Consider the following 11,829-nt stretch of genomic DNA (forward strand, 5'->3'; position numbering starts at 1 on the left):
TACCACAACAGTTTATTTTGACTCGTACCTCATTTTCTTTAACATTGGTTCCAGTGAGGCACTTACAATGGATGTGAATGGGGGAAAATTTTTTGAATGTTAAAATGCTCACTTTTACACAAGTATAGCCACAAGATATAAAGGATATGCATGGAAACATGATTTTATTGTGTTAAAATCACTTACTAATCTTTTCTGTGTAAAGTTATGTCAACAAACTCTAAAACCCTATAACGACTGTAAAAAATAATGATATAAACATGTTTACTGCTGAAATAATACACAAGTTTTAATTGAAGAATTAATGCAAGTGCTTTTCTAAAATTATAAGCTTCATATTTCTGCCTTTAAACCCTCCAGAAATTGGCCACATGTGCCTCACTGTAAGAAAAGGAGGAACGAGTCTAAATTAATTTGTGGTAATCAACATTATGCCACAAATGCTGTCGATTGATCTTAACTTGTATTGAAGCCGGAATATTACTTTAAGAAACACAACACGACTCCAAAGAAATTTCCCAGATTGAGTCATTATGAAAATGAAAGTGTAGTAGTCTATTTATTAGTTTGTGTCAACTGCACAACCGTAAGTGTAAATCAAAACTTGTGCCGGTGAACATAGTAAGTGCAAACTTACTCTCTTTGATTTTTAAACATGGAAATAATATCCTTCATATTTACTAATCTATAACAATTCACAGGAAAATCTTGCATACATGCATTTTTGTTTTTAATTCTGTTACATTTAAATTAAGTTTAAGTGCATCATATGCACAACTAAGTGAGAGTAATTTAACCACATGTATAGACTAGCAGTTTTATTAATAATTGACATTGATATTGAAGCAATTAAGCACTTTCCCAGGCTTTAAGCAAATACCTTTATGTACTTAAAGAACATATTTTCTTTCTATAGTAGATTCTAACCTCCTGTTATTTTGGCCGTAAGCATTAATGCCTTGAATGCTAGTTTAGTTTAACTTCAGGTCTAAATAATTGTCATTTTTATTGCAGAAACAAAACCATGGGTTCTGTAAGTTTTGTGCTCCTGCTCATATTGGTCTGGACTTTCACGACTGTCTGTGAAGATGATAACTTTGGTAAGAGAAGACAATCTTCGTGACGCATTTGTCAAACAAAACTTATATAAAAATGTCCTTCTTCTCAGAAGTAAATAATTCAGAGTTCCCTTTTTTAATTCACTTTTGAGGGCAACAATGCTGTGTAGTGATTTAAAAAATGTACACATGCTATATTGCATCATCAGATAAATTATGAATTATGTCCAGGTAAACTAATTCATATCATGTCTTGTTTCACATTGATACAGCATTTACCTTTTAGTTGATGAAAGAATGTATGTATGAATGATTGAATTTTACACCTATATATAGTGCTTTTATGACACTACATGTACACTCAAAGTGCTTTACATAATAAATAGAGGACTTTCCTCAATCACCACCAGTGTGCAGCATCCACCTGCCGTAGTGCACCAGTACCACACACCAGCTGTTGGTGGAGAGGAGAGAGAGTAATATTAATAGAAGAGAGTATAGAGTGAGAGAGGAGGCAATGATTCATCAGGGCCAATGGGGGGAATTTGACAAGGACACCGGGGTTACACCCCTACACTGTAATCAAGTCTATAATTTTAACGGTAAAAGACTGTAAATATGCTACAGTAAAAAAAAAAAAGTAAATTGGTTAACGAGTAGTTCTACCAGGAAGACTCGCAGACTTGAGAGAAATTCAAGATAAATGTAATGTCTCTCTTTGGCGAAAGCCCCGTCTGGCGGTCCGAAGAAGTTGTACTTGGAACCGCCATATCCTGCTATAGGTGGCATGGGCGAGGAGCCTACCCCCATGCAGGACGGGACTCAACTGGTGGTGGTGGAGGTTGCCATGTTAGCACACTGAAACAGCAATGTGATAGATTGTGAGCAGACTTATAAAGCAATGGCTTACATGTGACTGGCTCGGAGTTACCTAGCTAATGGTGCGATGATGTACAGCTGCTAGTCTTCCCGCTAGAACTACGCTGTGCTTACATTTACCGTAAAATATAAAAAAGTACATTTTTTTAGATGTAGAAAAGTAAGATTTTCCCGTATAATTAACGGTTAAAATCGATATTACGTTTAACAAGAGAGTACCTGTACTTTTTTTTTTAAATTAAGGTAAAAAAACAACAATCGGGCGTTCCCAGAATTCCCTGCATGACCCATTACATTTCATTATATTTTATGGGAATAGTTATGTTTCTTCTTATATTTAATATCAGTTATGTGCATTGGGGTGTTCTGTGTTATATTTATGTAGTTTAGTTAACGTTTACTGCATTATTTAAATTTCACACGTTACCCTGATGGTGTTTAGTGTTTGTGTGAGTGACACTGAGCACTGTCTCTACATGTTTACATGACTTTGATTTAACGTTTCATCCGCAGGACGGTGCCTTTTTACAGTAGTGTCACCGTCACTTTACTGGGGCGTTAGGACCCACACAGACTAGCCTCACTAACACCTCCTCCAGCAGCAACCTTATAATAGAAAATAATAGATTTTCACAACAAGACTGGATCTATATTAAATCGATAACTTATGTTTCAGAGAAGTGCGCAGTAACCTGTGAAGATGTGACTGGAACTGTGGGAAAAGATTTAACTCTTACCTGCAGTGTCTCTTGGAAGTGCAGTAAATGCTGCACTAAAATATACAAGTTTACGGAAACTGAGAACGAGAACAGCAAAGAAATCTGTAGACAAGAATTCCTTGATTCCTGTGACCAGTGGACAAACTTCACATGTCCTTACACTCCGAAAGTAACCATGGCAACAAAATTCAGATTCTGTTTGCAAACACAGAATGGGATGAGGACAGTAGAATTCAGTGTGAACATAACAGGTATACACAACCATTTAACTGCATGTAACAGTGTTGTGATATTATCATAAAATAATTTTACTAATGAAGACCGATGTTAGAAATGATACCACACACATTCTCACCAGCAGAAAAATTGTGAACTTGGATAATTATACAATTTGATATTTTGTAATTATGTGCTTACTGGCTATAGTCTTGTAGGCTATTTATGATTGAAATAATGTTGTAACAGTATAAAAACAATTATTATTATGTTATACATTATACAATATTGTGACTCTATTAACAGAGACTGTTGTTCCTGAACATGTCTCTGGAGCATGGAAGTATCGTGACATGGAAGGTATTGTAACATACTGTATTCCATTATAATTATGGATCATTATTTACTGTTACAGATCATATCTATAAACTTAAATAACAGAAAATAAATGAATTCATTGGTCCAAAGTAACTCACTAAATACCCAGATAGCACACGTGCATCACCCAGATGTCTATTTGTCGTGTGTTTACATCTAGAAGACGTACACTATATGGCCAAAGGTTTGTGGACACCATATGTGCTTGATGAACATTTGATTTCAAAACCATAGGCAACAATTTCCCCCTTTGCTGTAATAACAGCTTCCACTCTTTTGGGAAGGCTTTCCACTATACTGTATGTAGTAACATGGCTGCAAGGATTTGCTCTCATTCAGACACAAGGCTATCAGTGAGGTCAGGAACTGATGTTGGTCGATGGGGCCTGACTTACATTTGCTGTTCAGTGGGGTTCAGGTCTGGGCTTTGTGCAGGCCAGTCAATTTCTTCCACGCCAGACACAGTAAACCATTTCTTTATGGACCTCACTTTGTTCACAGGGGCATTGTTATGCTGGAACAGAAGAGGGCTATCCCCAAACAGTTGCCACAAATTTGGAAGCACACAAAGCCCAAGCCATTACATAAAGAAACATTAAGATTTTTCTTTACTGGATTTAATGGAGTAACCAAATTCGTTAATTAGAAGGGGGTGTCCACAAACTTTTGGCCATATAGTGTACGTTTAGGTTGTTTGCTCATCTGAATTACATCTATAAGACTCTCAGATATCAATGAGACGTTCAGCAGATGTCTTTGGGATGTTAATTCTATATAATGTATGCAAATCAGATCTTTTAAAGATGTTTATCAGATGTTAATTAGATTGTGATTCTTTCAAGATGAAACTCTCTTACACAGACATCTCAGAGATGTACGAGTGCTATCTGGGATAGCAGCAGATACTGTGTATGTAAAGTATACAGTGTGAAGATGTGAATCTGATGTTTGTTAACTGTAGTCTGGTTGACTGAAGTTGTTTGAGAAATGTAATGTTGTAATAGAGTTTGAATGTCCATGTAGAGATTATTCTTGTTTTGTTTTAGAAAGCAAACAACTGGAGGACCATGAAAATAAGATCTCTGTCACCATTCCTCTTGTAATCGGTTTCATCATCATTAATGCCAGCATAATAGTCCTCCTTTACAAAAAGATGAAATGGAACGACACCAACTCTACTGGATTCCAGCGTTTTTTCTGCACCACAGACATGATGCCAAAAGCAAACGTTCAGATAGCGTAGAATAATAGCAATATGTCTACCTCTAAAAGTTAACCTCTAAAATTCATAATATACACTATATTGCCAAAAGTATTCGCTCATCTGCCTTTACACGCATATGAACTTAAGTGACATCCCATTCTTAATCCATAGGGTTTAATATGACGTCGGCCCACCCTTTGCAGCTATTACAGCTTCAACTCTTCTGGGAAGGCTTTCCACAAGGTTTAGGAGTGTGGAGTCCGGGTTTGGCGGTTGCCAGGAGAACGGTACTTGTCTAACTGCATTGTGCCAACTGTGAAGTTTGGTGGAGGGGGGATTATGGTGTGGGGTTGTTTTTCAGGAGTTGGGCTTGGCCCATTAGTTCCAGTGAAAGGAACTCTGAATGCTTCAGCATACCAAGAGATTTTGGACAATTCCATGCTCCCAACTTTGTGGGAACAGTTTGGGGATGGCCCCTTCCTGTTCCAACATGACTGCGCACCAGTGCACAAAGCAAGGTCCATAAAGACATGGATGAGCGAGTTTGGTGTGGAAGAACTTGACTGACCTGTACAGAGTCCTGACCTCAACCCGATAGAGCACCTTTGGGATGAATTAGAGCGAAGACTGGGAGCCAGGCCTTCTCGTCCAACATCAGTGTCTGACCTCACAAATGCGCTTCTGGAAGAATGGTCAAAAATTCCCATAAACACACTCCTAAACCTTGTGGAAAGCCTTCCCAGAAGAGTTGAAGCTGTTATAGCTGCAAAGGGTGGGCCGACGTCATATTAAACCCTATGGATTAAGAATGGGATGTCACTTAAGTTCATATGCGTGTAAAGGCAGGTGAGCGAATACTTTTGGCAATATAGTGTATATATATAGAGAGAGAGAGAGAGAGAGAGAGAGATGAGTAGAAATAGAAGTAAAAAAAACACACAATTAAAAAACACAGTAAAATAGGAGAAAGAAGAAATATACTGTATGTACAAAGTATGCATATGAATATGAAATAGTGCATAATGACAGATGTAGAGGTGGTAGCAGTGTACATGTGCAAGGTAAAGTGCAATTGTGCAGTAATGTTGACCTGCAACAGGCTAAACATGTAGATGTATAATAATGATAAGATAATAATATGATAATGTAGAGTGTATATTGCTTCAAGTGTGTGGTGTTGAATAGTGAACCTAGTCCTTGGTATTGTCCTTGGTTCAGGACACGGATGGCCTGGGGAAAGAAGCTCCTCATTCTCTCTGTTTTGGCCATCAGGGAGTGGAAGCGTTTCCCTGACCGCAACAAAGAGAAGAGTCCATTGTTAGGATGGCTGAGGTCTTGTGATTTGTTTGTTTGTTGTTTTGGGGCAATATAGCCTAAATTTGGAAATTGCTTTTGGTTTTATTTTATTTTCTATACATTTTATAAAATATATTTTATAATAAACAGTAACACATATACGAAAGGTGTGGTATTGTTTTTGTTTATCGATTATAAAGTGCAATATGATTAATAAAGACTCTCTAATGATGAATTTCTTAAATCCCCTTTTCTGTTGTCAAACTTTATCATCACAAGTAACTTATAGCAGTGTAACCAGTAAAGTAGGTTAAAGTTATTTGCTTAAAGTGATAGTTCACACAAAAATGATAATTCTCTCATCATTTACTTACCCTCATGTCATCCCAGATAGGTATGACTTTCTTTCTTGAGCAGAACACAAATGAAGATTTTTAGAAGAATATCTCAGTTCTGTAGGTCCATACAATGCAAGTGAATGGGGGCCAAATGTTTGAAGCTCCAAAAAGCACATATAGCCAACATAAAAGTAATCCATAATACTCCAGTGGTTAAATCCATGTCTTCAGAAGTGATTTGATGAGTGTGGGTGAGAAACAGATCAACATTTAAGTCATGTTTTACCATAAATCTCCACCATTACAGTTACATTCTTCTTCTTGTTTTTTGGCAATTAGCTTTCTTTGTGCATATTGCCACCTACTGGTCAGTGCTGGTCAAAGGTGGAGATTTAAACGGGGGAAAAAAGGAAATAATATTGATCTGTTTCTCACCAACACCTATCATATCTCTTCTGAAGGCATGGATTAAAGCACCGGAGTCTTCTGGATTACTTTTATGCAGCCTTTATGGGCTTTTGGAGATTCAAAGTTCTGGCCACCATTCACTTGTATTGTATGGACCTACAGAGCTGAGATATTTTTCTTCAAATCTTCATTTGTGTTCTGCTGAACAAAGAAAGTCAAACACATCAGGGATGACATGAGAGTGAGTAAATGATGAGAGAATTTTCATTTTCAGTTTGTTAAGGTCAACCACATGACTGTCTTATGGCTCTTCCTTCAGATTTGTCCAATCTCTACCAAAATTGGCTCAGGACATCTTTAGTCCAGTCCTCACAAAAGTCACCAAATGTTTTTCTGTCATTCGACATGTTACCCTGAAATACATTACTGAATATGCAGGCTAGGATGCAAAATATTAGATGAGATTTTATCTTGACAATGCTTTTGCATATTGCCGCATTGCTCTGAGAATACAACATAAACATGGTGACAGCACCAGCACCACCAACTCAAATGTTATAAAGTTACCAGTTATGGCAAATCTTCTCTTAGCATTTGACCATCTCATTGCCTACTTTTCATACAGCAAGGTTGCTAAGACCAAAAAACTGTTCAACCATACAGATGTGCATGCCACTGTGTCTGTTATTGTCACTTGCAGCTATTTGTTTTCCTTTTGCCAGTGAGACCAGACACAGTCTCAACAATGTGATGATGGAGAAGTTATCATTTGTTTTAAAGCAGTTTAGGACATGTGTGCTCAGATGTCTGTTGCTTTGATGATATCTGGTAGAACTTTCACATACGAGTTTCTTGCATACATATAAGGATGCGATAAAACAATAGACGCCCACTGTCAGTGTTTGATGGTCAAACATTTTCAGTGTATGTGAATGACATTTGGTCTCGCAGTAAATGTGGCATGAGTCCAAGCCATTCCTTAATGTAGCAGGCAGGGCAGCTAGTCATCTTGAAAGTGAAAGTTTAGTATTTATATGATTGTGTCACCGGGGGAACATCAGTTTGGATTCAATATCCTGTGAAGACACTCACATACACAGTAAGTATTCTCACCAGTCTATAACCAATTACAGGAAAATCTTAAATGCATGCATTTTTATTCTGATTTGTTTTGCAAATAGTTCTAAAGTACCTTTGAAAATAGATACTTAGTGATTAGAGTTGTCATCATTTTGTAAGAGTGTATTCATGTGATCTCAGTGTTTTATTGTAATAAATCCAGTGGTTTTGCTATTGTATTTTGCACTCATTTTGGTATGTGATGCCTTGCAAAATAATTTCAACTCTTGAAGAATTCAGTGTCAGTATAAACACAAATAAGCAATGTTAAGTGAAAGTAATTAAATCACATGTTTAGACCTAAGGTGTTATTTAAAGGTGACTGCTTTGCTTCAGGACAGGCAAAGTGCTTAATCACTTCAAAGTTCAATCATGACGTAGAAGAGTATTTATGCAATAGCTTTCTTACTGTATAGTTAGCAGATTCTGTATTCAATCGAATGCAAATCATGCAAGATGCATTATGTCCTGTAACGTCTTTAAGCTTTGAAAGTTTGCAAACTTTTGCTGATTCCTAAATTCTGGCATTTCTGCTGAGCTCTCAGTAAGTCAGTATCCCTGAGTACTTGTTGTCCTCTTTAGTACTTCCTTATTATTTATGTTTCACTTAACAATAGATGTTTGTAATTCTTCTATTGCAGAAGCGAAACCATGAGTACCATAGGTGTCGTGCAGGTATATGTTGTGGCTTTGATCTTCATGTCTGTCTATGGAGTCAGTAATGTTGGTAAGAGAATATGTTGTTCTTGGAAAACTGCCCTGCAGGAAGACATTACTAAATATAAGACAGATGTAAAATGCTTTGAGTCCAGTTTGATTCATGGACATGCAAAAAACGCTTCTTCAAAGCAAAAGCGAGTGCGAGTTGCTTCCTGTAAATAAAGCTGAGATGCATTCTTACTGTTTGAAGTTTTAATAAATAATAGCTGAATGAATGGAGGAAAATGCATTATGTTCATTAAGGAACAATACATTTTCTTTCGGCAATTAATATGTTTATACTTCCATATTTAAAACAATAAACACTTGTTTACATAAAAAGCAAGGGGTTTACATAGACCAGTAAACAATCTCATCAGTAATCCACTCCATTGTTAAAAAGGGCTTTTGGACTTTGTGATTTCTCAGTAAACTATATCTAATGCAGATGATAAAAGGTAAACACTCAGAAGGCTATAGTTGTTATGTGCAGAAATGTTTAATAGAGTAATAAAACAAACATCACTCCTAAACATCCTTCTAGACACGTCACCCTCTTATCTGAAAGAAAACATTATGTAATATCTTCTGTTCTCCTTTCTCTAGAATATTACACTTCCCTTGTTTCTATTTATTGTATTGGTGATCATAAATTTAGCTGGTGGGTTCAAAATAAATACAATAGGATAGGATAGGATTTGGGAATTTTTTCTGACGGCTGTTAAACACAGAAAAAAGAACAGCTGTCGATGGGGCCGTATATATAAGAAAAGGAAATGAAATACAAAAAGTGAAATATAAAAATGAAATGTGAAAATGAAATACGGTAGAGGCTAATGTCCAAATCAAAGGATAATACAAACAGGGCATTAGCTTACCCATATTCTTCAAAACTTACTTAATACATGCTTAAACACTCACAGCATTTTACGCATTTAACACATACTTAAATCACTCAAAGCTTTTTTAACCAGGCTTTAAGGATATGTATAACAGTTTAAACATTGAAATTCTCATTACACATATAAACATGTATTACGTGTTTATTTATTATGATTTTAAATTTACATACCCAGTCCTTGCATGTAGTGTATGCAAAACATAGTCAAACTCCACACATGCAATCCATAAATAATAACCCATAACAAACACTCAGTTTTAACATACGACTCTTCTGAACGCATATTTAATGCAATCTATAGGCATTTTGTCCCAAGAATTCTCAACCGATGAATAAAACTGGGAGCTCTCTTGCACAGCGTATGTTCTCACATCTCTACACGAAAGAGTGTCAGAAAGCGGGTGTCACAAAACTCTGGTTCTTAAAGGGGCCACGTCCAATTTATGACTAGCGTTAAATTGCATGAAATTTCTCCACTTGGCTTAATATAGATTAAATGGTAATTTTACTTTGCAGCTAAGCAGAATAAGTGGCAAACAATCCTAAAGCTAGTGAAACTCTAGAAAAATGTATATAAAACATAAACACAGCCTTTTAGAAATAGTGTAATAAATAGTGGTCATGCAACCAGAAATCCATTAAATTTGAAAATGTAATCTGCAGAAATTTATTTTTGGATCAGTTCACTAATAGCAAGAGTCAGACACTTTGATAACTCCTTCATCTTGACATGGAAACTAGCACAATATGTCTGGATATGTTGCATTCATTGAATTTCTTGAGATATGTAAAATGTGTATTTTTCTTCATTTGCAATATTAAATGAATACAAACTGTTCTTTTTCAGATTCCCGGAAAGTAACTTGTCAAAATGTGACCGGAACTGTGGGGGATAATATAACCCTTTCCTGCAGCATCTCTTTGCAGTCCAAGGAATGCTGCATTACAATGTATAAGTTTAAATATGCAGATGATAAGGAAATCTATAAAAAGTATCTGCCTAACAATTCATGTGAACGTGATAACATCACACATTTTTACACTCCGGATAAAACCATGGAAACACAATTCATATTATTTTTACAAGCAACGTGTGATAAGGAAGAAACACACTTCAGTGTGAATATAATAGGTACAGTATAACTATTTTTAATGTTATCATGCAATAAATGTTTGCAAATGTACTGAATAAATGTATTTGGATTCGATTAACCAGGATTTTATAATCTGTTTTCCAGAACCTAAAAATGAAGTTGAAGCGCTCGTCGATGAAGGTATTGTTTAACTTAATCGTTATAATTATTAACCACAGTTTACTCTGACAGATCATCTGCAAACTAGAAAACAGCTCTTTAACTACTTGTCAGCATATTCCTAACTTTCAAAGACAGAAAATACATTATTTTAGTGTTTAAAATGTAAGAATGAAACTGATGTATTATATCTGATAATTGCAGCGTTTCCACACTGTCCTGAAATAGATTATTTGTGATGCTTTTGTATACAGTAGATTACATTGAATTCACTCTTATGAGAATCTTATGATGAATCACGCAGTTTAAATAGTGTCTGAACAGATTGTTCTCTTTTGTAGGGACAAATAAACAAGATGAATCATGTGGTCAAAGGTCTAATGTCGCTGTCGTCGCTGCAGTTGTGAGCAGTTTATTCATCATGACGATCGTCATAATGGCAGTCATTTACAGAAAGATGAAACACAACTGTCCCAACTCTTCTGGATTCCACAGTGTTTTCATGGCATAGACATAATGACAGCCGGGATTATTCAGCATTGCATAGATGTCAATCATGTGAAAGCAGTGAGTTTTGTTGCACTTCTCAAGTGAATGCTGTGAAAAACTTTCATGGTGCATTTCGTTGAGTTCTAAAACATACTGAGTCATCAGTTGAAAGAAAGTGTAAATGCATGTGAAAAAAAGAGGGCATTATACGTGTGTACAGAAAGAAAACAAGCTACTCTCTATTGTTCAAGAAATTAAAGGATTATAATACTTCAAATATGTTTTAAAAAGCGTAAGCTCTGTTTTATATTGATTTCTGTGAAATATTACTGTGTTGTGATAATGGCTTAAATAAAGCCTGTATACAAATGTTCATTTGTTTGGTTCTGTCCTGTTTTTAAAAAGGCTCCTTTATCAATGATATTGTATTTAGTAAGTGGTAATAGCTTTAACTTCTTAAAGAAATGTTTGTTTAATCAATTCAATCATGTGTGGCATCACTCTTTGTTTACTGTTTTATACAATGCATTGAAATTAATAAAGACTTTTGATACTCTCTAAAGATCAATTTCTGAATCCTCTTTTCTTCATTAAACTTTATCATCACATGTTGACGTTATAGCAGTAAAACCAGTAAGGCAACACATTATTCATTTGCATTATTTATTTGTGTAAAGCGTTATACAAGGACAAATTCAGAAGGACAGCTTGAGACATTTGATGATATACAGTAAGAGACATAGAATTAGATTCGGGGGTTGAATGATTTTAGTTTAGGCTTACAGATTTTGTCATCTTGGGTTAGTTTTTTTTTAAATTCTGATAAAGTTCACAAGTGCAGGAAGTGTAGCATTTAGATGTCAACACCTCCA

The 11,829-nt window shown here is 35.7% G+C and overlaps 1 protein-coding gene and 1 long non-coding RNA gene across 2 annotated transcripts; both read left to right on the forward strand.

Annotated features, from left to right (window-relative positions):
• Positions 1-536: 536 nt before the first annotated feature.
• Positions 537-4,606, forward strand: LOC127427355 (uncharacterized). Its single transcript, XM_051674920.1, has 5 exons — positions 537-621; positions 1,015-1,100; positions 2,614-2,907; positions 3,179-3,232; positions 4,297-4,606. The coding sequence occupies exons 2-5, from the start codon at positions 1,025-1,027 to the stop codon at positions 4,491-4,493; spliced, it is 621 nt and encodes a 206-aa protein (XP_051530880.1). The 5' UTR covers positions 537-621; positions 1,015-1,024; the 3' UTR covers positions 4,494-4,606.
• A 1-nt stretch (position 4,607) lies between these two features.
• Positions 4,608-5,909, forward strand: LOC127427359 (uncharacterized). The gene is made up of 2 exons (XR_007894933.1): positions 4,608-5,300; positions 5,673-5,909. It is a non-coding gene; the product is annotated as an uncharacterized LOC127427359 (long non-coding RNA).
• The last annotated feature ends 5,920 nt before the right edge of the window (positions 5,910-11,829 follow it).

Source organism: Myxocyprinus asiaticus, chromosome 36 (assembly GCF_019703515.2).
Source record: "Myxocyprinus asiaticus isolate MX2 ecotype Aquarium Trade chromosome 36, UBuf_Myxa_2, whole genome shotgun sequence".
Classification (NCBI taxonomy): domain Eukaryota; kingdom Metazoa; phylum Chordata; class Actinopteri; order Cypriniformes; family Catostomidae; genus Myxocyprinus; species Myxocyprinus asiaticus.

Bases quoted from the DNA above. Each gene is read 5' to 3' on its own strand.
- LOC127427355 (XM_051674920.1), top strand. From the start codon at position 1,025: ATGGGTTCTGTAAGTTTTGTGCTCCTGCTCATATTGGTCTGGACTTTC. The intron at 2,908-3,178 runs GTATACACAACC...CTCTATTAACAG, and splicing joins ATTCAGTGTGAACATAACAG to AGACTGTTGTTCCTGAACAT. The intron at 3,233-4,296 runs GTATTGTAACAT...GTTTTGTTTTAG, and splicing joins GAAGTATCGTGACATGGAAG to AAAGCAAACAACTGGAGGAC.